We start from the raw sequence: 27176 nt of genomic DNA, 5'->3' as shown, positions 1-27176 counted from the left end.
TTCGTCTCTCATTCCCGCGTCTCCGTTCCGACTTATAATTAACGCAGATGGATAAAGAGTCTTATTTCGCGTGCAACGGATAGGGGCAATTAAGCGCGCGATAGGTTCGCCAGCCCTCTAATTAACAACCCTGTGATTTCATTCTCACCTCGAGGTGCCTCGATATTCGATACGTCCGCGTTAACTCGCGAGATGTCCTCCTAGGGAGAATAAATTCGTGATTTACATTCCTCGTGTCGGTTGTCGCGGTTGCGGAGCTGTCGAAGCGCAGGTGGACAAATTTGAATATTCAAATGGTGTCGAGCCGTTCGACGTTTGGAAAAATCGATTCCCTGGAACGAGTTTCTTGGTTTACTCTCGCTTAGCTCTGACTTAGCTCTCTCCGAGCTACACAGAAATAATGATGACGTTTTATCGAGGTAAAATGGAGGGTTTAAGGGTGATAAGAAATTCATCAATTGATCATTTCGTAGAAATCTATATGAGAAGTGATGATACGGTTTTATTGGGATAAAATGGAGGCCTTAACTAAGATAACAAATGTTTGAATTGAGAATTTCGAAATAATTTATAAGTACAGCGGAAGAGATTGAAAAAGGTATTTTTAGATTCTTAAAATTCCCAATTTAAAAATTCCATCGAAATCCTCAGTCTAGACATCGATTATATCCAACTCGATACCTTTAAATTAAAGCTCAATTACTATTGGTGTCTTTAGATTCTACAAATGTGGCTCTAGAATCGAAACACAGTAAAATAGTGCTTGTTCGGGACCTGCCAAACATTTCAATCAAGCTTTGCACGCCTCTCTGTATTGAATCATCCAACGCGGCGAGTAATAGCGGAAGAGAGGAAAAAGCTAGACAGTGTCCATTAACGGGCCGATTAATTCACGGCGTGGGAATTGTTACAGCTCTTTCCAGCATGGACTTCCGCGAGGTTAGACCGCGCAAGACACGCGTGTTACGTGTCGTCCACCAATTAAGGAGTCCATTACGTATTAATCGACGTCGAAACCGTTATGGCGGTTAGCTCTCTCGTGGAGCCCCTGGGGTCAGGCGTGAATCACGCCGTGCCGTTTAACAGAATACGTAACGCGAGAGCCTCTGGTGGCTACCTGTGCGAGGCGGCTTCTTCACGGCCGTTCGCACCTCTGCCAAGGACACGAAACCGATCGTCGACTCTGTTTACACTGGTCGCACAAACACGGCGATTTCGCGTCCAAATGAAATTACCGGGATGCGTAATGGTGGTGTGGATATATCGACGGAATGATTTCGCAAACATAGCGGTTCTGGTAGTACCACTTTTGCCATCGGGCTTCGTCGATCGACAGGCGTTATCTGGCGCGATTCACCTCGACAAATACGTCGCTCGAAGCGTTCGAATTGTCATTTGAATGTCATCGATACGTCTGCGAGGACTCGGTGAACGCGAGCCAGGAATTCCTGACCGACCCGGTGACTGTTACCGCGGCTCCGATTCTGCAATGTCATCTAAAAGATAGTCGAAGCTGTTAGTTCGGTATGCGAGTACGGTCATTTTAGATTTTATTGTAGATATGATTCTGCGAAGCTGAATTTCTGGGTGTGCGCTTATTTAGTTACGAGTGGGGTGTAAAGTAGCGGGGATACTTTGCTTTGTTCGAGGTTACCTATTCTCTATCTATTTCATGATCTTGTGCAAACATATGGACGTCGTAGAGATACGTACGAAGCCTACCACGTTATTGTTTGGCTGGTCTTTTTGAGATACTTCGTGTAACGGGCTCTTATCCCGAGGACTTTCTGTATTGTATCTCAATAACTTATAGTCGTGTTTATTACACGTAAGAAACTCTTTTAGAGAAATTGTACGGTAATTATCTTTTGAAGATGACCTGATTTTATCATTTGATATTAACTACGTAGACACCTCTTTGAAATTATCATTTTTTTTATCAGATAGGGATAGGATTTTAACTTCACAACTAATAAGGTCCTTTCTTCCCAAACTTATATTTCAGCAAATTTTGCCGCTTCGCAGTATTCACATTTTCAACATTAAAAAAATACCAAAGTGTAGGAAAAAGTCCTCTGCAACATTTAAATTTGAGCTCGTTCGAGGTTGTACGTTCCTCGCAAAAAATTCCCAAAGCGCGTCTTCGTTTTCCGTCCAGGCAGTGAGAGTAACCTCCTAACCGCTTCGGTTCGAACGCTTCGAAATCGGCGATCGCGCCAGTTATGATGCGTGAAAGTCGACGAGGCACGTGTTCGCATTGTGTACCTGCTGCCTGAGCTGGTAAACACGCTTTTTTTTATATCACGGTGAAACGTGTCGTGGCTTGTCCCGACGATGATCGTCCAATTACGTAAAAACCATTACAAATTTATTTGCCGGCACCGCTACGTTACGCTGCGTTTAATGATATAATAAGGAAAATTGTAGCCGCTTGTTGAAGCTGCTTGTCGCGATGAGAATGTATGTCAAGTGCACGGATAATCGTTTTCGAGTTTATTTATTCGCTGGACAAAGGAAATTTGCTCCTGAGAAAATAGAGAAAGACCAATTTAGTAGCGGTTTAATAGCGATGTATTCAATTATTCTATCAGATACTCTTAGAAGCTTATATAGAAATATGATTACGTTAATTGTGTAATAAAAAGAGATTATTGTTCTCATCTCTTCATATCTTTACTTTATATACACAAGTAGACGTTATCAGTTTTCTCAATAAAAAAACAATCTGACAAAGGCAAAAAAAAAAGTAAAACTCATGATTGGCGAAACTAGCAGCAGGGAAAGTGGTGGTCTCTAATGATGAGTTGACATTGTTTCTGCTATACTATCTATAATAAATCATCCCAAACTGCGTATCGTAGAAATTCTTCTTGCGTTCTATCAACAACCCCAGTTCACGCTTTTGATAGCCAAGCAACCGTGTTATTAATCTACCAGTTTGCAACGCTTAATCATGTATCTCGCGACAGACTATTGCTCGCCTCCTTTCTTTCGCTCCTTTAATTCCCATAAAGCGTTGCCGTTCGAAACGCGAGCAGCCAGTTGTCGTATTTAATTAAAGGGGACCCTGAGATTGAACTCGAATGGGGCACTAAATCTTTCCAATCTTTTTTTCCTGAATTTCCTGCTAAGGATTTCCCATGCTCTCGTGCACGGTGCAACAAGGCTGCGAGTTAATTAATCGAGGTCAACCGCGGCGATGAAAGGACGAACCGCGTTTGCGACCTTTGACGAGATTTTTGCCCAGGGAGTCGCACGCGAGAACGATGAGCGACCGTGTTCGGAGTTGGTGGATAATACGTTACCTGCGGCGAGCGTAAGTACCTGCGACAACGACGCGTTAACGCCTGTCATGCGGGTATGATAAGCCGATAACGGGGGCCCTCGCTTCCCATGCTTGGGCATTCTTTATCGCCCGACTTTCACGGAAACAAAGCCGATCGTGGTTGAAATATTGCTGCGCCGTTATCTGTCGATACGTCTGGCACGGCGACGAGCCATTCATCTTCTGGACAAAAATTGGGAAACTTCATTTGTCTTCGTTAAGAGGATACTTTGAATCAAGCGGAGCTCATTTTGGAGATAAAAAGGAATCGAGTTTCTATTTTTATGGTGTTTAAAGTTAGCTTTGAATTATGAAAACACGTTGCAATGATATAAAAACTCTTCTATTGTTTTAATGCTTGTGTCATATATTCTCGCAGCACCGCTTTGAAGTTCGGTCTCCGAGCAATGATTATTGATGTCACATTTCAAGAGGCTTTAAGCAATAAATTAGGCCTTCGATTAATTTAATACTTAATAAATGAAGAAAATTGCGAAGAAGATTGCACACCTGACGATCACCCGTATTAATAGTATTAATCCAGGAGAGTTTGAATCGATTACAAAAAGATAAAAAGAAAGCTACCGACTTGAAACACTGTTCACTCTATTTTCTCGATAAAATTAGCAAGATTGCACAAACTTATCTTGACATCGAGGGAAAGCATTATAACCGCGAAGCTTATTGTCCCACTTCTTCGATGCGATAGAGTTACTTTTTTGTTCAATTCAGTCATGCGACACTTGCATCGGATTTCTAGCTAACAATAAGTAAATACGGCGTTTTCAATGGACAATTTAGAATAGTGAAAGTAACCTTCGAGTCGGCATGTCCATACCTAAAAATCTTGAAAGTATCGATCACTGGGTCGTTATCAATCACTGGTACATCTATCTAATTAAATATTTATACGTTCATTTAGCGTTGCATTAATTTCTATACTTTACTCGAAATACATAAATTCCACAGAAAATACTCAATTCTATAAGTACAGTGTGACGAACGAGGTTCCAGCGATCTGTTCTAATTAACCCCGACCCTGGGTACGTTTACAATAATTGTCGATTTCGCGGAAAACGAAAACAGAATGCACGGATGTTTTCGCCCATGGATGGCAGAAGCTAGCAAACGAGAAATCGAGAGCTCGACCCAAATTTCCATTCGTTACGAAAACCCGCAGCTACGCCCTCTTCAAGGTATTCGAACACGTATGGTAATCGTTGAATGATGTCACCAAATGCGTTATTACGAGTGCAACAGTCGCGCTATTCGTCTGCGTGGTGCATATTACATTTCATAAACGAGCATGAATCACGGGATGGCCTTGAGTAGAAAATAAGCGATGGTCGATCCGCGAAAATACGCGTTTCGAGCTGGTGTTCTCTCTTATCGCGACAATTTGAATTTGTGTTCGTGGCGTCGACGAGGATTGCCGAATTAAAATCAGAAAGTGACGAACGCGAACCGGTAGTTTGGAGTGAGCTGCGATTAAAAAGGAATGACGCACGCTGATAGATTACACGCAGGATGCACACGTGTGCGATTCCCAGGAATCGCGTAATGATATTAATGGGATTTAGAATGATCAAATGCTTTGGCGGTGTTCAAGGAAATAATGAAGGAAGCTCGTTTGTTTTAACGATTGAGTCATTAAATACTCATAGAACGCAATGACGAGTTGAAAGGATTCTTCCAATTAAGATTTCTTTAAAATAATTGAAACTAAAGCGAATAATTCTTAGGGTTACTAAACTAAAACTGCAAACCTATCGTAAGTATTACATTATTTTCTGGAGGAATCCCCAGGTTTCGATTTCACGGAAGAAAGTAAGATTTACATCGCGGAGTGGCTCCATTTCCTATTTTTAAATCGGAATAAAAATGCAAGATCGCGAATCTCGATAGAGGCGCTGAAGTATCATGAAAGCGTGACAGTGGGAAAGTGTTGCAAAATGCTATTGCAAAGCTTCCTTTCCTTCTCCCGTTGCTTCTTACCCCTGTGAAAACTCGAATCGCGACAAAACGCTCGTAACAAAGAACACGCGACTGTGCAGCGTCATCGAGGATCGTTTCCCTTGATCGCCGGCAGATCGTTACCACCTAATGACATAACTTCTTTTTCGTGAGACACGGCAGCTTCGATGATTCGTATACCCATGATTCGTTCGCGATAGCTGCCACGCCGAGTGTCCATGAGAAAATAGTAGAATACCTGCTCTCTGGAGCTTATGGCGGCCTTTTGTTCACCGACTGCCACTCATAACAGTACTCCTAGGTGCTCCAAGTTGAGTAGGAGGAGTGAAGACGCAAGTACGTTGGCCGCAGAAGTGGTTTCCGCGAAGCGGAGGTCGAAAACCGTAGCTTCCGAGGCGAAACCAAAGGCGAAGAAAAACCAAACGGGCGAAACAAATCGACGAAACGACGTGTCATCCGTTCATCGACGAGAGGTAAATCGCGCCTCGTCGGGGCTTGTTTCGATACTCGATTCGACGAACCGCGCGTCGAACAGTAAGTTTTGTGCGTAGCAAAATTTCGTACAAAAATTATACGATTGTGGTCGTGTTTCCTGTCGATGTGTATCGTAACCGATGGTTACTCTCGCACCGCGGCACGCAGTCGCGCACTTTCATCCGGTACACTGGAGTCGAAACGCATTTTTCGAGATGGCGAGCGAACGAAGGTTACCTACTTTCCGGGCAAAAGCTACACGAAGTTTCACTCGAGCTATCGGTGTTTTCGTGGGCTTGTCGCAACCTCGACGACATTGGGAGCATCGCGAGTCCTCGAGATGGGAAGTTGTGACGTCAATGCGTGCTGTCCTTCGATGTTCTGGCTGAGAAAAATTGTAATAGGGTAGCTGTGGTAGGATGGGGTCCATAATGTGACTTGAGTAATCAGAAGATAATAGTTGAGTGATTTTTTGGTCTGTTGATGGTGCCTTCGAGCAAAAGAAGTTTGAGAGACGATTCCAATTTTCGCTGTGTTCTTCTTTATGCATTTTTAATACCTTCATAAAGAAGAAGAATTATCCAGCACTGATATTTTAAATATAATTTGATCAAAATGTGTGCATATAAATTAACTAGGATGTGTTATTGAAATTCTAATGATTTTTGTGTACTTTGTGTAATTCATCGGAAGAGCTAAATGTTTTCAAGCGTTTCTCTTCCTGAACACGTCGGAGATGACAATCGACAAGTCTCGAAGGTCTACAGGACATCCTGTGGGAGACAAAAAGTAGTTTTTCGCTTTCTGCCCTCCATGACTTCCATTAGGCTCGCTGTATAAGGTCACCGAGTTACAAGTTACCTCGAGAGAGTCTAATTAGCTTTTCGTGTATCGAGTTGCCTAAACTGAACACCTGGCTGACCACACGAAATTCGACCGAAAGCAATTTACGATCATTTGCACGGTTATCAATTCAAGCACTCGCGCAAAATGGTGAGAATAATGGAGTGAAGTCTTAAAACATTTTATACAAATTGAAATAACACGCGGAGGAAAAATAAGTATACTTGCTGACATTTCAAATGTGTCCAGCCTTTGAAAACACCCTTTCGAAGCAGAATGCCAAGACAAAATGGCTTCGACTCTGTAATTATTTATATCATTGTGTATTCGTGTATCCTGGTTTAGTTTTGAAACTCCCATTACCAAGCATGTTCCCTCAGTTAACACCTGCAGCTCTTCCGAAAACAATAGGCCACGTGAGACTCATTCGATCGCTTTGCATCGAGGCGATGACCCATCTTGAATAGAATTTTCCAACGTAGAAAGCGATCCGCCAGGAAACCATCGCGATCGATCATTTCTAACGCGATTTCGTCGAGGTAGCTGTTGGTGTTGCATCGGATCGAATTCTTTGGAGCATTTTAAGGCTTCCACGAGCGGTTTCTATCGAAGCCCCTGCGTCTTGGCTGTCTCTGGATGGAAAATAATTCCGCACGTTCGTCACAGTTGCAGCTAAGTCTGCAGAGAATTTTAAGATGGCTTAATGCGATGATATTACGCAAGGTTTTCGCACTTTGCCATGCGTCGAAGTCTCCCAAGCTGTGTCCACATTAATACTTCACAAGATGCACAGAAATTATCTATAGAAACTGGCAGTAGTAGAATGATACTTAAACCATCATGATTGTTTCATTTCCAAGTGAAAGTAACTCAAACTAAGAAAAAAAAGCAATAAGGTTAACTATCTTTCAAATATAAATTCTTAGAGCAATTAAACTGATTTAATCAGCCAAGATTAAGATTCGATACCGGAATCAATATCTTCAAGTTCAAAAATAGTAGTCGATAATTCTTGGTTGAATCAACGAATTACTGTCAAATTTAAGCTCGATATCAAGCCAGTGGCCCATGTACAGAAACAATGATAACAGATAAAGTCAAATCTTTAGTTATCTTCTATCTCAGGAAAAATATCGTAATGATCTATTCTGAACAAAGTAAAGTTCCTTCTTGCAAATTTACACACCGCGCCATGACAATAGACTCGTAGAGTGCTCGAGCAAATTGCACGCTAAAAATAATAGCGTGGTTTATTTGCGGCTATTAAGATACGATGTATAGTATAGTTAATGGTCACCGGTAGATCATGGACTGCCGATCGGTTATTACGACACCTCGCTAATTAACTCGAACCGAGTTTAATCACGCGTAACTCTATCCAGCGCGCGACCGGCGACAAGTGCAAGAGAGACAAACGACCGGAGGAAGTGCAACAATTTAATATTTACGACGGCATCGAGGCAACAGTTTGTTCGTTCAAAGGGATCGTTGCGACGATCGTCGTATCCGGTGACGGAAAAGGATCCGAGCGAATCATCTGGAACGTGTCGTAAAGTTTATATGCACCGCGGCTCGACTCGATGCGCAGGTGTCTGACAGCGATGAGCTAATACCACTTAGCGTTCGCGAAGTCGCCTCGCTGCAAGTGGAAACGTTACTTTATCGACAGACTTCGACTACCGTGTCATTCGATCATCGCACGTATATGCAAATTCACTATTGAAGAATTGAGCATTCCGAAGTAGAAAATTTAACCTCTTCAATTCTTCACCTCTTTAGTTCGCGTTTCCTGGGAATGTAAACTTTAAGAAGCGCTGGCTTTTTGCAATTAAAGCAACAAGACACTCGACTACCGCTTCTGCGATATTAACCGCACTCTATTTCCTGTTTCTTCACATATTCCTAGAGGCGATCGTCTAATTAGTTAAAATTTATGTGTACGACGCGACATACACGACCGACCTAATAAACGAGCAAATCAAGTTTAAACATTCCTGGCATTTCCAAAAAACATGAAAACTCTCGTTTCCACTCAGCACGCGTTTAATTGGTCGTGCAGTTATTAATTTACGTTGAAGTGGCTAGATTGCTTTCGTTCGAATGCGAATTCCACGCATAGCTGACGTAACGTTCATGCTCGACGACGTTTATCTCGCGTAACGACGATTCGTTAGATATGAATGTTTCCTAGGAACTCGATATTTTCAATTTGGAGTAGTTTGTTCGTATGGAACTGTAATAACTCATTTTATAATAGTCATAGGTAAGGTTCGCATATTTTTAATAGTTTTATTTTTGTTTTATTTGGATTTTACATCTATAAAATCTTTTCTATAATTTACACAAAAATTGATATGAAAAACTGTGTGAGTAAATGCATTATAACACATGATATATATACATATATGAATTTACAAACAGGTCGTTTTTTAAAAATTAAACGAAGAAACATGTCTACAATTTCAATAATAACATGTTCCATAAATAAATACTTTACTATCTTCCAATTTGTCATGTAATCGCACAAACATTAAAACCACAATTACGTTGCAAATTAAATCAAAGTATATGTAGACAGGTTCTTCCACTTTTCCTTACGCAAGTAATTCTATTTATGTAAGTGACTTATCCAGAACCTAAAGATTCCCGCAGCCAGTTTGTAACTTGTATTAGAATTTACGTCATTTCCGCTCGACAGTTACACACACAGAGTCCTCCCGGTTCTTCGTCAGTCCGCGATCATGGGCCATGTTTACGTTATCATTGGAAATCTTATCCTGTGTTTATGAAACACGAGGAAGACAACCTTCTATTTTTGATAAGCTCGTGTAATTAATTCCTCTCTTGTCGCGTGTCTAATTGAATAAGAAAAAATTGCGCGAATAAATTTACCAAGGAGAGTCATTGTTCATCGATTATCTCTCGAGCATCTGTCAGGTGTCACAGTTATAAAGCTTTAGGAATTTTCAGTAAATCTACACTCTATCTATCATAGGCTATATATCTTCAAATAAATAAGTCGTTATCAAACAGATTTAAGGCTCTAATTCCCAGATAACAATTCTATAAATTAAAGAAATATAATTCGAATGAAACCGCCATCATGAGTTATCAATTTTTTTCTACAAAAAAAAATTAAAACAAGTTTTCATATAAATTTCACATTTTCGCCGATCAACGAACGTTATATGTGAACAGAACGAATTAAAATCCCGATTGCAAGAGCCATGACCAATGCACCCTGCGCACGTAATCTGGCCACGATAAAAGAACATTATCCACGCACCTAATTGCGCCAGATCGAGACGATAGCGTCCCGCAGGAGTCTCGTTACACGCGTCACGTGAACGGAAATCCGTGAAAAACACGTACAAGGATAATCGATGTTCGCCAGCGTTGGCTCGCGAGCCGATACCTCCCACAAAAATCGACGTACGCGGAATCACCGTGCGCGATATCCGATCATCGATATCTCCGCGAACGGAAAAAAACCGAGCACCTCGCACCACGCCTATCTTCGTTACGTTCGTAAATTATTCTTTAATATCCGCTGCCCCCATCGACAAGAAACGCTCGAAACGCATTACTTTCGTAACAAGCTACCACGATTTATGCTAGCACGTAAACGTGACTGAAAACGGCCGTATTATATCATGAATTAGGTCCATGAAAATAATATTCTTCGACAGTAGGCTTCAGGAATTTTCAAATTGGCTCGTACGGTTCTGAAATTAAAGCCGAGTCTCTTTTTATGTATGTCTTTAAAAAAAAACAAAAAAATATGGAAACGGTGACCTCAAGACCAGCCGTATATGGGTGACAGATTTTTTTTTATTGAAAAATTAGAAATATTTGCTTTGGAAATGAGATGCTAAATAAAATAAATTTGAAGGGGATTTGTAAATTTGATGTGGTTCAACGGGCTCCGATGACGTCAAAAGGGATCCAATGACGTCACGAGATACGACAACGACGAATTGCCTTTTTTCTTCTTCTTGTCTCTTAACGTGGGTTCAGTCTTGACCTTAATCGTACATGCGCGTTCAAATTGGAGTTTTAAACCTTCTCCGTGCTGCATACAAATGTTGGTGCTTACCGTTGTGCATGGTTTCACTATCTCCGACTGCAATTTATTCGAAAGTTATTGGTCTAGACTCCGCCAATAAAAGATTATGCGGGTAATTAATTCCAGCGCGGATTTGTGGACTTTAATGACCGCTCCAATTTTCAGGCTACCGAGCCGTGTTGCAGGTATGCACGCTATCTGTACGATCGACGCTTCGATAATCATTTGTTCCTCGTAGACGTTTTATTAAAACTTTTCGGAAGTAATCTTGTTTGTGGGTTAACATAATAACATTAATCCGTGACGTGTTCGACCACCATAAAGTAATTGAAAATAGAGATAAGGGGGCCAGGTGGACTATCGTAATAAATTACCGCTCAATTTTCAACTTCAATAGTGTCACATAAGTGTTCTCAGTCGAAGTGGAGATTCTCTACAAAATCAATTCTATGAATTAATTATTAATATATCAAATATTTCAAAACATGGATATCATCAAAGACACACATTTGGTAGAGAAATTTTCATGGAAGCAGCTACAAATATTGTACATCATTCTTCGGTAGAAATCACAAAGTTATTCTTAAAGAGTTCAATAATGTTCGTTATCGTTAAAAGTCCTTCAAGAGATATAGTAGGTTCAATTCTACACGAACCGCCTCGTTTCGATATCATATCGATCCATCACAGACACGGTGTCTACAGTGCGAGTCAAAGATACGCAAGTTTCAAGAGAGGGTCAATATGTTTGCACGGGTCTTATCAGCTTCCTGGGACCCGATACCGACCATACGGATACCTATAATATATCCGCCATATAAAGTGGAGGCGACCGGCCGTGAAATCCATCGTTGGTCATCGATTACACCGATACAGCGTTTTGCAAACCTGCTACTGGTCAAACAGAAGTCGATCCTTATCGATAATTCACTCCGTTTGTCCGACTTTCGTCCTTACAAGTCACGATTCGCCACGCTGCTCTCGTTTGTCCTGTCGATTTTTCCAACGGAACACGATTCTCGGGTTCTGAGGTTTAATTCCTCGCCTGAACGCTCGGCCAAGTCGCTCGCTTTACGCAACAGGTGGTTTTTTTTTTTTCAGAGGTTTTACCGGTCACGGTATTTTCTTTGCGGGGCCCAGCGAAAAAGCGGTACGTCGATTGAACAATACCGAACACGATTCGAGAAGAAACAGAGGAATTCGATACTAATAATTCGCGGGGCACCGATAATCGTTCCGTGTGGTACTTGGGCGTTCAGGAAACCGCGGCTAACTTTCGAAATTGCTCGTATTCGACGAGTAACCCGCGATTAATCGCGCCATTAATCTTTGGGGAGAATCGATAAATCGTTTTTAGGCGCGAGCTAAGACTTCCTCTTCGAGAAAATCTCCTCTGAGAAGGCAGTGGCGCAATAAGTGTCCTTTCGTCAAATTTATTTGGTTAGCAATGTCAAATTAAAAAAAAGTTTTAATATCGGGGTATACTGTCTGTATTATATTCTGGGACTACGATATTTTTAATTTATATTTAAGGAGAGAGAAATTCTGCTTCGTAATGTTATCGAATATGTTGTTCATTCATGAAGCAGTTTTTTTAATTATTCTGCCTTCCACTGATTTTATGAGATAACATTAAATCTAAAATGCAAGCTCTTTAACGTTTGGTTTTAATGAAGATACAGCGTGTTGCATAATATTATCGTAATATTTATCTGTCTTCGACTTAATTAAAAAACCTTATTCGTGGCTCTACGTACTGCTGAATGTACTTGTAAAAGAGTGCATTTATTTAAAGTATACGAATGAGAGTTGTGACTCGTATTTTTTACATAAATTGATTCGCGTTTCGAACGAAGCAAGTTTCTTTCCCTTTCGCATGCCACGTCAACCATAACGAATATTTAATTTTCAATCCTGCCAATCCATATTATAGCTTATTTTTATGGACATGGTACACAAGAAAAGAAAGGCTAGAAAAAGACATAAAAATGTTTGTCACTTATATTTCCAACGAATTGCAAAATTCAGCGATTCCTTTGCCGACTTGTGTAACATTTTATTTTGTTTTATGTAATTATGAAGAGGGTTGCGCACCACTGGTACGACGCTTCGGCAGTCTCTTCCGCGCTCGCTTAATTAAGCCCTCGATCGGGCAGCTAGCGTATGAGAAACGCGACGATACGTTTTCTCCCTCCGTCTCCTGTAAAAATCGAAGTGTACATCGAAGCTGTGCTTCGTCTTTCCCGTCCCTTGCATGCGCGTTATCCTCGCCGATAATTATCTTCGCTCGACGAGGGAAGAAAAAAGGAAGAACGAGGAGAAACACGTGTCGCGGAAAGGGGATTTCGTGTGTGTAAAGTTGTTACGTACGGTCGTTGCTCGAAGTAACTTTTAACTCCGGTGGCGCGTTACACCTTCGCGAAGCGCAAAACGGAATTTCGAGGGTTCGTTAATAAGCACATGTCATGTAACAGGAAATAGTATGAAATCAGTGATCAGTATATCTAATCTATTTAGTATTTTTGACATTTGACTTGGACTTTGAGTAACTTTTGAATCGAATGTGTCAGTTGAATACGATCGATATAAAAATTATAACTAAAAGTACTGGAACCTGTATGAAACTGAAAGAATTTTTTTCCTAAAGCTGTCCTTTGCATTGATTATTCTACGCATACATCATATTAAGCTTTCGCTCAATCAATAAACAAATAATTAACATGACAGTAGCATAAGAATTCCATTCAGCTTCGTCAGGTACGCAAACGAACCGTTTAACCGTCTATTTAAGTTGTGCATGCTCACGTTACCGATCATTGATCACTATAGTTTTCAATTAGTCACGTGTTCGTCTGAAAAACGAGGAGCAGCGCGCATAGAATCGAAACGTCGGTGTCGTCTTCAAAATGGACACGTCTGACACCTAAAAGCCCCTAACGGTTTCAACTGCAAGAACACCAGCCTTATAATAGCGATTGGCGATAAGTCTGTACAGGCGCCTTCGAATTTGACGAATCGCGTTTCACTTGACACACTTTGTCGCAAGAACGAACTATCGAATATCGTCGAATTAAAATTACCGTTCATCGAAAGCGGCTAATTTACTCCGCGGGTGTACAGAGAAACACACACCGTTCCAGTGGACTACATTAATCGAAATGTATCGTTCTGCTTTCGAGCAATCGTGCTTCACGAATTTGAATCGCGAAAATTTTCGGTCTAAATATATTTGTCTCGAATATGAAACAGCTTAGATATTTAAATTTCTTCTTTGTATCCTGAAGTGAGCCATATACTATACTCGAAACATTCATTATGAAAAATGATGTTTAATCGATTTTAAAAGTTAGATTAATCACTTCACATTATTGAGTTATTGATTAGAAAAATGTCTGTCTTTTATTCAACTCACCGACAAACTATATACACTCACTTTATTAGAAGTATTTGTACCTGCAGTAACGTAAAGATTTTAATTCGCAATCTGTCGAGCAACTTCGCAACTGTCGAATTCGACACGAAACAGCAAGAAATTGAGATCCAAGGTCGAACGAAAGATTGTGTCAACCTGTTCTCTCGTCAAGTTTGCGTAAACAAAGCCATGGAGAATATGGAAGGTCGCGAAATCGTGTCGACCTGTCCGCGTGATTAGAATCAAAACCGCGAATTTTACTTTCGTCCTTCGCCGGGGCCACCTCGTTACGGTAAAAACTTTCTTTTCCGCTGGTTGTCAGGTAGGCGCGATTCTAGCCAGAACAGGGCAGAAATCGCGTCGCGAGTAGATCATTCCGGTGCGAAATTGGCGTGTGAATCTCGAACAAGATGTTTCCACGAAGAAGCACCACTCTCTAAACGCGAACTCACGATGAGTTTCGCGTAAAAATGATTTTCTATCGATTGTCACTCTCTTGGAACAGTATTAGACAGACTGGTTATTAGCATGCTGATTCTGGCATACTTAATAGAAGAACCATGGGAATTGATATCGCGGTGCGAAAAAGCGAAATTTATATTACCACTGAAAGCGGAATTACGATTCATAATAATCGTAGCCTAAACAAGTTGTAAAAAACGTTCGAAACGGCATTTACAATTACACTATACACAATTTTCTGAAATTTTAATAAATGAATCACTTATTTTTAAAAGACTTCTGGCTCTTATATTTTAACAATGGTTGCTCAGACTACAATTATTATAAATTGTTATAATTATTAAAGAAACCATCAACTCAATTTTAAACTAAGTCGCGATATTAATCTGCAATAAACGAAACAAGTTATATCGTGATTGTGTGGAAGTGTGGAATATGATAGTTCGATAAAAATGCAATAGGGACGGCTACGTGTTATTGGAGATCGGAATTTTTATGTGTAAACACGATCAAAGCCGTGCTCGATTCAACCAGTCGATCTTGATCGATTAATCGAGGAAAGTGCTTCAAGGCGTAGTTCATTTGACCGGATTTCGCGTTGCTCTTGTTACACGATCGTGTTTCGATGTGTGCGTTTTGCTACCGTAAATCCGGCATGCAATGACGATATTCTGACAGACATGGCATTACAATGCCAGCCCAGATTCGATTAATACAAATTTGACACGGATACTGGCTGGTAGGAAGGTCGATCACGCGATTCGAAGTTAGATCGATGCGTGGTTCCCCTAAGCAACTACCTGAGTTAATAATAAATCGACAAAAGCAGTGATCTACTTGCGTGAAGCTTGAAATATGCCATAATCGACGTGAAATATCTCTGTAATTTTATCCTCATGTGATAAAATATTTCCAATAATTTTAGCAATTGGAAATAAATTCAAACAGCACGAGACGCATACAAATGAATGGTTATTAAAGAATTGTGGAATTTATGTGGGATGTGTATTACATCGTTTCCCAAATTTCATTAACATTCTTACATCGTCACTACTCAATTCTTACACTGTCAATTTACTCTATACATAACTACCACAAATATCTAGCAGATTAGTTTCCTCATTCATCACTTTCCAATTCCCACAAATCTAAGCAAACGTACTTACCATTAACCATAGTTAACCACCAGTTATGGCTACTTCGTGCTAAACAAAACTCCGTACTAAACTGGTTTTCATACATAACGCCATCTAAAAGTCCATTATCACGTGTCCTAAAGTACCCGGCATGTAATTCAAGATGCCGCAGCGTGTTGCGTGGACGAAAATATGTATCCGTTCAAAAGTAACGTACGTAACGATCGTTTGAGTATTACTGCGGGATTAGAGAGCGATTGCCCAACGAACGAAAGATTTCTTCTCTTCCCTCCGAGACGAGAAAAAGTATTTCTAAGAAAATGTTTCACATGCTCGCAGGAGCGACGGACGTTACACTTTTCTCGAGGATACCGATAGCTTTCGCACGATACGTGAGACACACCTTACGTAATTATGTCTCGAACGAATGCATTATCTGATCATGCGTTGATCATTATTTGCTTTCCGCGAAGATCGAATCGTTTTCCGCGAAAATCGCATGGGAAAGTATCACCTGTACTGGAGGTCAGAGATTTTCATGAAATTTGACTATTTTGGAATTCACGTGGAATTAGGGGGTGGGTTAATCCTTACCAATGAAAATAAAAACAAAACAGGGAGATAGGAGATAGAAAAGTCTATAATCACGAACTTTAACGTTCTGTATATTTGTAAGAAATTTAAACTCAGCAAAATGATTACTTAAACCCTCCTTAATTTTATGTATAGTACAATATGTATCAATTTCATAAAATTTTCTCACGTCTAGCACCGACAGTGATCAATTTGACACCGTACTACCTCGTGAATAATAAAATATTGCAAACTTTGACGTCCCCTATTTTTTAAACGAATTGAAAGCCAACAAAATGCTGACTTACACCCCCTACAATTTTCCATGAACCACCAAATATTCCAATTTCGTCAAAATCCGTGGCCTCTAATTCAGAAACTCATCGATTCGCCGCGGAGTGACCCTTTCGTGAATTCCCAGAAGTCGAACGCTCGTTGAAATTCACGTAACGCGCGCCGCCGACAGCCGCATCCGGTCTCGATTAAGCGTCATTCGCATTACGATGTAACTACCAGAAGGGCTGGGATGCCCGCTGCGACGACCGACGATTAATCAATCGCGCCTCTCGATTAATCATCTGGGATGCGTCGGTAATATTTCGTAACGCGTCCCGAACAATGGTTCGCTTTTACTCTCGGCCAAAGAACACTCCGTTTCGTTCCGCGGAATCGCGAATCCATTCGACAAAACGCCAATCCCATGCACGATTGGAGATATGGAAATAAATTGTATCGAATGAAAGGGATAAGATAACCAGCGAACGTGTTTCATCGGCGGCCGAGCGTTCTATTAACTTTGTCAGTATTCCAGGGCTATAATTACGTGTCAATTAAGTACGCGTTGAAATGAGTATATCGCAATAAATTACAATGAATTAATTGGCGAGGAAAACGCGATCGCCGGAGAATTTCCATTCTGTTAGTTTGTGTAGTTATTTATGCACGGGCGTTCTGCTCGCGAGATGATTTATACTGGGTCGCCAGGAAAGTTTTGCAATGAATTGGCTCTAAGATACGTGGACAAGTTACGGTGAGCATCATTGGAAAGTGCGTCTCCGGAGAGGAAAGTGCGCACTTTGTAGACAGTTACGATTCGCTACTTTATGGAGCAGAGAGCCAATAGTAATTTTGCCGAACAAATATTTCTATCGCCAGTCGATGGTGTAGTTGGAAAAAATCATTTAACCACACTCGATACCTTCAATTATTAATATAAGTGAGTGGAATATTTTGGATAAAATAAACAATGGAAGAAACGGGGATTAAATAGACACGATAGACATGTTTACATCCCAATTTTAATGCGAAAGAGTATGCAAATAGAACGAATTCGATGAAGTAAAAGTTGCAGAAGAACCGTGACACTTTTTCCACAGACTTTTACACTCCAACGACTGTCCCGTTGTGTTTTGAAGAGTGAACGCGATTCCCTCGGCAAAAGACAAGAACCAGCTCGAAAGAAATTGGGTATTCTCGAGCTCGTTCACTTTTCCCTCGAACAACGCGTGGAACACCGTGGAAAGTCACGTGTTTAGACGCACGAATAGCATGGAAGGTCGGTGTTTTACGTGGTCGGGCATTAAAATCGTGCTTGAAACGAATATTACCGCCATCCCGATCCACCAGCCGCGACAATACGTTTCGGATAACGATCGAATCAGAGAGAAGCCGGTCCCGCCTGTCGTCGTCCATACGAATGAACCTCATCAAAATTCGAACGATCTCGATTCTCGGCGGGCGCGGACTGGAAATTCAAGTATAACTTTGCTGGTTGTGCGTTGTGTTGCCAGTTCGTAACGACCAGATGCGACTATTTATTTTCGGATGATAGAGAGTGGTACAGGTCTGCGTGTTTCGGCGTCTCGTCGCTCTATTTTCGCTCATTTATTTTTGATTCCTGACGAGGAACGTTAAATTAGAGTGTACACGTGATCGTAGCATGAAAAACGAAAGATTGTGTTAAATATGATAGGAGCGAAAGATTTTGTAAGCTGGGGGTCTCAGATTTCTGATGGAAGATGCGGAGAAATTCGTTAGGAATTGGGGATGAATTTACGAGAGAGTTCTAGTCGATTGATTTTTGTAATAGAGTTCAGAGATTTTGATACGATTGAAATGTAGTGTAGTGCACGTGAAATTAGTAGAGGTTTATGTTCTCATATTGCAGAATTCGCATTTATTTACAAACTACAAGATGCCAAACCTCGGGAAGTTTCGCGAGATCTTCTCCAAAAGTTCCAGTGTCTGATAACACTTTCTAGCTGATTCTACTAAAATGGTTTCTATAATAAATAAAGTCCATCGAAAGTCGCAACTTCTACGTTTTTAATCTGTTCGAATCGATTTGGCCAATGCACGGCTCAATTGACTCTTTCTCTAATTTTCCAAGTATCCATACGTAACGAAAGCACGAACTGTCCTAATCAACGAATCCAATTATCTCTTTTTAGGAGCCAATCGAAGGCCTCCTACCTGGCCTACCGAAGAGAGCGTGGAGCGCCCGACAGCGAGGGCAGCTACAAGAGGACCATGTCACCCACGTCTCGCTTAGAGGATTGGCCGCCACCGCGGGATCACGACGATCCCGTTCTGTTGCGCGTCACCCCTCATCATCCGTTGCAGCACCATCATCACCACCATCACAACAATCACCACTCGCAGCAGCCGGAGCTCTCGAAGTCGCACAGCGTGGACGCTCTTCATCACCGACTGGAGGAACGCACCGCGCAACAACAGCAACAACACTCGAACGAGGTGATCGGAAAGCTTTCGCACGAGTTGAACAAGAAACTCCAAGCGAGCGAGGCGAGGTCGCGTACCAGCGAAAACAATAACAACGACATTCACGAGGATCGACATCAGCATAACCATCATCATCACCACCACCACCTGGAGAAGAGACAGCAGGAGAAGAGGCACGATTACGAGCGCAGGGAGCGATTGTCGCCTCAGAGCGTCGAGGTTCTGAACGACAGGAACCGACAGCTGGAACGCGAACGCAGGAAGTTGGCTGCTAGCTGCGAACCCCTACCTCAGAACAGAGAGGTAACGTTTCGTTTGGGATTAGTTTTCGCTGCAAAGGTATTTTCATAACTAAGATGTAGGCTTTAGGGATGGTCTTAGGGATGTTATTAACTATATAAAGCTACTAAATGTGCCCAAAAGAGTATCACTCATAAATTTTGAAATTGTTGAACCATCTTTCTATTGAGAGGTAAATAATGAAACGCGGTCATTTTAATAAAAAAACAATTATAATATATATTCAGTGAAAATTCGATACAAAATGATGCAGAATTGAACAAATTAATATTTACTGAGTATGTCGTCAACTGACCCAGTCAAATCATGCAACGTATTTCCTGTTACCGTTGAAAGTCCGTCACCTCTAATATTTTCGTACAACGGTCTGCTCCTTTGCTGTTTACGCAGATCGATAACACACACGCATCTTCCTTTCCGAATTATAGAATGCTAGTACATATACAGTCAGTCTCATAAATATTCGTACCCTCTATGTCTATCGAAGAAATTTGTTTAAATTGAATGGTAGGTTTCATGTTTCCAAGTGTATCTTTCTATCTAGCCGACGGATGAAGATGACCTTTCACGAGCTTAAGACCTGGAAGTGTCGAATACAAATTATTCCATCACAAACAAAACGTGTCGCACCTGTCTACCATGTACCAGGAATAAATAAACTCACAAATATCTTCTCGGTTCCAGAAGCTGTCCCGCAGCGTGGACGTTCCCTCGTCGGTGGAGGAGGACTTCTTCCGCGAGCGAAGCGCCACGATCGAGATGACCTCGCAGAACATCGAGCTGCTGAACCGTCGCAACGAGAAGCGAGCGCACTCCACGTCGACCAGCACCACGTGCATCACGACGTCGTCGACGTCGACGACGATGACGATCACGACGGACACTTGCTGGTCGCGCGGACAGGAGGTGCGTAGCTCCGTGGAGACGTCGACCATCGAGAGGCCGCCCCCGCCGACGAGTTCGCCGCCTAGATCGCCCAACAGAATCGAAGGGGAGAGTCCCAGGGGAGCGGTTCCAAGACGGTCCGGAAGCTGTTCCAGTTCCTCGTCCTCGAGCAGATCGTCCGATCCTCGAGTGTCGCCACGCAGTTTGTCCAGCAGCTTCTCGAAGATCGATGGATCACCTATCAATAGGAAGGTCTCCAGCCCCACCCAAACGGACAACACTGGTTCCTCGAACAGATCTAGCTCGCCAACTCATGCACGATCGAACGAGATAGAGCTGAGAGTGGATAGATCGTCCTCGTCCTCGAAGTCCAGGTCGGGAGGCAGGTCCTCAACGTCCTCGATCTCCAGCGCCTCCAAAGCGTCCTCCTCCTCGTCGTCGAGAAACTCACCGATCGAGGGTGACAAATCCGCGCCTACGTCGCCGTGCGTGTCTCCTCAGCCGGGAATAGAAGGGCTGACCCTGTTGCAACGCACCGAAGTAGTCCTTCGAGTGAACGCGCCTACCAGCGACGCCGCCTCGCAGACTGACATCCTGGAACCCATGGACCACGACGTCTCCTCCAAGAGCCAGGAACTTCAGCTGTGTCGGAAGAAACTGCCAGAGGAGATCGAGTGCGAGGAGCTAGGTCGAGATCTGGCCAGTCAACTTAACCCTAACGACAAACTGGTGCCCCTATTAGGTGAGTTTAGTACCCAGCTTTGTCCTTAAATGCGTGGAAGCAGGTAAGGATATCAGCGATTCTTGCTGAGCACCTGGTTCTTGCAGGTGTTTTTATCCTGTAAGGGTTATGCTACTATAGATTCTTAACGATCATTCTTAGTTAGTATTTGTGAACATAATTAACCTTTCACAACTAACCTATCACAAGCATATCCACCATGTGAAATTTCTTAACCTTCGACCTCTACTTCCTCATCAGTTTATGCTTATCCGAATCTACTACCTCATACACAGTCTTCTTCAATAAATATCCGCCACCAAGCCATTTTATTGAAATTTGTGCTTGCCACCACTGACCTTCCCTTTGCTAGATCTCGATACAATTCGCATCCAACGTTTTCACTCATCTTTCATCGAAGTTCCTTTATATAGTGTTCGAGCCACCAATACCTGCGATTATAAACTTTTCATCTGCGATTATAAACTTACCTTCACAGTGGGGGAAGGAAACGCGCCGGTAGCTACCGTGGAGGCGAACGAAAGCAGATTGGAGTTTACGAGCCAGGGATGAAAGAGCTCGTTTGCTCGTAAGGGAACAGTGTTACGCGCCGTCGTTGTGTATCTTGCACGCTTTACGCAGACTTTAATTCTCGGCTTAGTCTAATCCCAGATTACCCGGGTTCGCGTCGAACACGTCTAATAAAAGCCACCCAAACATGGCTGTTAACGGAATTCCCTGTCGTCGTTTCTCGATGGCTTAGAGTAATCCTATGGATTTAGTGCGGTTAATGTCGTCGCCAGACTCGATCTACCTGCACGAGGCTTTTATTATTCTCGTTGTTACGCGCCCCCTCTGATTTGCACACACGCGGACCAGTCGTCGTATGTAGTTCAAAGGCACTTGAGCGTGAAGCTGTTTAACTTAGGATGTGTACGATATTGGACGTATTCAGAGTGGAGAGATCTGATTTAGAACAGATCGACTCGAATAGCTTGTTTACTATTGCTGGTGGAAAAATGGCAGTTGGATATTCTTGGTTGGAAAAATAATCATCTGTATTTCAGAGTAGTTTAGAATAACTAGCTCTAAATAGATGAATCCTATATAACATTTGTTGGAATGACATTATATTTTTCATTACAATTTAAAATATTGAAATTCTAATGTCTAACTTGTCAGAGTCCATCGTCATGTCCATCAACTATATAAATTGTATCTATCTTCAAAGTAATAGATTCATCGAGTCTTATCGACACCAGTTATCCATCCCACAAGGTGAAACGATAGTAGATCAAAGTAGAGCTGGCCTCGTTATGACGTATTTGTTTAATGAAATCACTCGAAACAAAGAGTCCGTCCCCCTACACGCGTACGACCGATATCGTGCGCCCGTAGAATCTCTCATGCGTCATCAGCGAGGAGTCCAGCGACCAGGGCGACGACCCTACGTTTTAATAAGCACTAACTCATTGAACGACCGCGTTATTCAATTACGGCGTCGGTGCGCTCCCGCGATATTGAACGCGTGCACGTTATGGCTTCCAAGCCGCCACGAGGATTCCTGGAGCGTGGAGGCGCGTGGAAGATGGAGGGGACGAGCAACGCGTGTAACCATTCGTTGTTATCAGTTCCAGCGCCGGAGCACAAGAAGCCCACCGACTACGTTTCCGGTTTGTTCAGGGTGGAGGCGACCTTGCTGCCCAGACCGAGGCGCCGACTATCCCTGGAGGAGCCGACGACCCCGTGTTCTGAAAATGGATCCGATGACGAGAAAAAGTGAGTCCGAGCCTAACGTATACGTAATTAAAATAATTGCTGGCCTTTTGGGAATGTGTTATTATGGGAACTGGTCTGTTTCCTTGGAAGCGAGGTGCAGGAGCCACGGAGGTTTATTTTGTTATTTGGACGGGGAGGGGAATATTCCATTGGAAATTAATGCAAATTGAATTATTTATTGCGGCTGCACCTATGGGCGTGGGCAATTTATTCCATATTTTTATTCATTTGCCATCTTTATTATGGAGATACGTATAAAATGAAAGGCTTACGTTAGAGGCAAACAATATATACTGTGATTATTGTCTTCAAGGAAACGTTATTTTATTGACATCGTTAACTTATGAACGACTAAATTCTGGAAATTGGTTATGAATAATAATAATAGTAATACTGCTTTGTTGTGCCAAGCTTGTATATAAAAATGTGTATATTCTTCTCGATAATGATCAAGACCACCTTCAATTTATTTTAGTACAACCCTGTTACTTACTTCCCCAATCGTACACCAGGCGACGTATTCAATGAACTTAACACAGAATAATTAATAAAAGAGATTCTGTCAAAATATCTTACTATCGCTTTCACATTCTGTCTTCGAACGTAACCCACAGCAAAAATTCCGAGAGGGTTAAATGCTCAGCCATTAGAGCATTACGGCTGCACTCCTCATAAATGAGAAGCGTTACTAGTTTTTCCTCGTTACTGTACTCCATCGTTCTCGCTGGATAATAATCACACACGTTGCACAGAAGACTGATAACATCTGGCTACCTCTCTATAGGAATCTAGCTTCCAGTAAAAAGTGTTCACAATCATAGTAGGGTAGATTACACGTCAGTTATCAAGGTCAGATGTAATGATTAATACCATTGCACAACACGGGAAAGGCTGCGAAGACGTGTGATTAAGGATACCACATGTTACAAGGCACGTACAGGTTCACTTTTCTCGACTAAACACTTTCTTCGCCATATTATTATTTTAGATAGGTGTACATTTTTTCGTCGTTAATTATCTTGGAAATTTTTGATCTATTTTCTCGTAAACAAATTTAGGAGAGTCCGTCGTTTACTCTTGGCACGCTATCGCGACAACCGTTTCGTAGTATCTGTATTTTCCTCGTGCACCTATCCGCGGAATTTTTCGTTATTATCGTTACATAAATGTTAACTGATCGTCCCGAGCGATACGGGACGTGTCGATATTTCATACCTGGTTGCTCCACGCGATGCCTTGACTGGCACTTTCACCGAAGAACACGAAGGATAGTTGGCTGTCGTGGTTTCCTCGTGTTTTTCGCATTTCCAGTCAGGTGGTTTATTATTGCGCCCGTTTAAGCGAATTTGCGTGGGTCCGATTAATAACCGGGGGTCGTGTCCCGTTGGAAACGGTGCCAAGGAGGCTTCCATCTTTTCACGGTGCACCGTGGAGAGATATCCTCGACACGTGGCTAAAGAGGTCGCGTGCCGGGGACCGTTGCTCGCGGAGATCCTTAATTGTCCAATGAGTGACGTTTACGTGGGCGTAGATCCCGAGACTCTTGGCCAGGCATCATTAACGAGCCTCCATTAGAGCCGTGATTTAATTGTCGTTTTTCAACAGCGAACCGTTGCTTATGAATCATAACGCAACGGCTGAACAGAGTACGATATGTTTATTTCTCGTAACTTTTCGTTCGTATTTTTCTCCAAGTCGAACAATTGACGATGTTGTGTAATTACGAAGGTTCTTAAGATCGACGATGATAACTCGTGTATTTATAATGTTTGATCTTTACTTTTTGTGTCCTATATTAAACTAGAGAATTTCCTTATTAACTGCATTATTTATGAAATATCCTTACAAGCTATGTATAGAATTTCCTTGTAAATTAAAATACCTGTTCAATTTACTTATAAGCTACATTCTTTATAGAATTGACATTAGGTAAAGAAATACCTTTAATATCCAAAACTGAGGCCCTTAAGATTGCCAGTCGTTCATACTAAAATAGACCTAGGAGTGCGAAAGGTTAAGGAGTATCTTGTGTTCCTCTCCAGGTGATCCAAGGATCCCTACTCTTGGATCATCCACCTCGAAAATAGTTTATCTAAATCGAAAAGTGATTTTCCTCTCCTTCTGGAACGTCCCCGCCGATCGGGGACAATATTTCCGTTGGCACGCGCCTGGAGAAAGTACCAGAGGCGCAAGATTGTTGCGTAACTAACCATAAACGATATTGTTAGGCCTGGCTACTCGGTGGTCTACGCATCATTTTGCTCGCCAGTCTGCGACGAACGAGCGTTGACATCGTTTCGATCGTTCCCGGCTTCGCGTCGATCGCGCGTGAGAACATCAAAGATGGCAGCGGTGCATTCGGAGAAGTACATCGAGACTTTCCTCTTTCGCGTGTATCTTATCGATCCCTCGCGGCAGGCCCCGATTCGCGATAGGTCGTAAAATTAGCCGTCGTAAACCCGCTCGGATTCGTTCCGCGTTGAAAACGCGCTACAGTAAACTGCGACAGAAGTTTATTGAGTTCTTTCGTTTTCTTTAGGGAAACTCGTAGTTGAAGAGCTGCCACTGCCGCTCCATGAAAAACTCGGGAACTTTCGAAAACGACGACGAGGATGGCCACTTGAATACGCGGCGCGCGATAAGACGCGTGGTACAGAGGTGTTCAAAAGTATTAGACACGTATGCTTACCTAGTTTCTTTATCAGTAGTGATGAGTGGCCAAGGATTGAGAAAGACAGTTTCATACTTGTATTTGTTTATACTAAAATATTTGAAACGATAGCATTTATGGAATTTTCTTATAAATTATAGTTTTTATAGAATTTTCTCATGTACTACATTCTTTGTGAGTCATTCTTTGCTTCTGGAATGTACTGTACAAATATAAATATACAAAATATATGAAAGTTATAAAAACTCTAAAATTTATTCACGGTATTTAAAGTATGATCCATATTTTAATCGAAAGTAATACTCGAATGCATTCTAAAGCAACTTGCACATTCATGCCGTCCGTGAAATTGACCGATGTCCAATTACATGCACTTCAAAGTTAAATAGGTGCCTAATACTGTTGAATGTCGCGGCATTTACGATGGTGCCTCCGCTTCCGCTTTTCATTAATTATGCTCGTCTAGCTTCTTGAGCGGGCGCCAACGTAATAGCCAACCGATCGGCGTGGTTGCTTTTTGAACCACCTTTGATGCGGTCACTTTACTCCGCTTTCCTTTCTTTATCACTTTCTCCTCTTTTATAGAGTCACTCTCGGTCGACGCGCACGCACGATAAAGATATCTCGAATGAACTCGCATTCCCCGGTAAATTATCGATCCTAGACTCCATTTTATCTGCGAACTTAGAGGACTGGGCACTCGGATCGTTTCTTGAGAATTAATTCCAAGGAAATGAACAGAGCTTTTTTGTTAGACACTTTTTGTGGTAACATTTCAAACCTAATCCAGACATTTTTTTCTACACTATGTGTTTATACGTATCTCAAAGACTTAGACAATTTATTGCTAGCGTTACCGTATTTCCATAGTAGATCCCAACGCGACTGGACTCCCCCCCATCTTTTCCGCATCTTGCAAAGACGAGACGCGTCCACGACACCACGATCGATAAATCATTTCAGCGACGGTCCCTCTTCCTCCACGAAACGTGCCGAACGACTCAGCCCGCGAGTCATGATAGTGATGCAACCCATGTCCTACACGATCACGAATTGGCTGGATAATTTTTACACGGACATCGCGAGGATGTCACGTCGAGGAGGCTAAGGAGAAGATTTACCGACGATAATGGCTTGTTGCAGGAACGAAACGATACCTTCAGCACCGGTCACTCTGCTGTCGAGCGACTCGACCAGCCCTCTGTCACCGACGTCGGCGTATTTCACCACGTCCGAGGGCAAAGCCAGGTTCCTGACCAGATACTCGCGAGATGTGACGGTCGAGGGTCTAATGCGTCAAGAGGATGCTCCCTCGGTCATCCCCACGGATAGCCTTGATCTCAGGCAAAAGAAGGTATAAGAATCCTTTCATTTCATTTATTTTACTGCCATGCATAAATCTTTGCACGTGGAATTGGAGAAATTAGGATGATCTGCTCTTGGGGTTTGTTCAAAGAAAATTTCTTTTAGATACTTTTCGAAGTAACATTTCAGATTGTGAAACTTAGATTTCTTATGTCAATATTTATTTATTTAGGTAAATTTTTGTTCAACTGTCTTGTTGCAAATAGATTAAATAACTCAATAGAAGAGATATTATATCACTTTGAGATTGATACTACAAGAAATTTAATCGAATCTGATGCTGCACACATTAGATGCCACGTAGTTTACTTTATGGAATGTGGAAACCATCTCAAGGTATCGCTAACTCAAGATAGAACTACCTAGCTCAGCTCCCAGTTAGAGGAATGAAACAAGAAGACCTCATTCTAATCCTGAGTCAGGAAATACTGCTTGACCTCGCGCGTAA

General features: G+C 42.0%; 1 protein-coding gene across 1 annotated transcript in view; it reads left to right on the top strand.

Annotated features, from left to right (window-relative positions):
- The window catches only part of LOC128894836 (serine/arginine repetitive matrix protein 2-like), a 189526-nt gene extending 162803 nt beyond the window's left edge, over nucleotides 1-26723 (top strand). Inside the window, exons 8-11 of the mRNA XM_054156848.1 lie at nucleotides 18716-19310; nucleotides 19992-20934; nucleotides 22545-22692; nucleotides 26507-26723. Of these exons, the coding sequence (XP_054012823.1) occupies nucleotides 18716-19310; nucleotides 19992-20934; nucleotides 22545-22692; nucleotides 26507-26723 (1903 nt within the window). The remainder of the gene's footprint in view (nucleotides 1-18715; nucleotides 19311-19991; nucleotides 20935-22544; nucleotides 22693-26506) is intronic.
- The last annotated feature ends 453 nt before the right edge of the window (nucleotides 26724-27176 follow it).

The sequence above is a fragment of the Hylaeus anthracinus genome, unplaced genomic scaffold (genome assembly GCF_026225885.1).
Source record: "Hylaeus anthracinus isolate JK02 unplaced genomic scaffold, UHH_iyHylAnth1.0_haploid 4, whole genome shotgun sequence".
Taxonomy (NCBI): domain Eukaryota; kingdom Metazoa; phylum Arthropoda; class Insecta; order Hymenoptera; family Colletidae; genus Hylaeus; species Hylaeus anthracinus.
The sequence above is the reverse complement of the archived record's forward strand: the minus strand, read 5'-3'. Positions and strand labels throughout refer to the sequence as shown.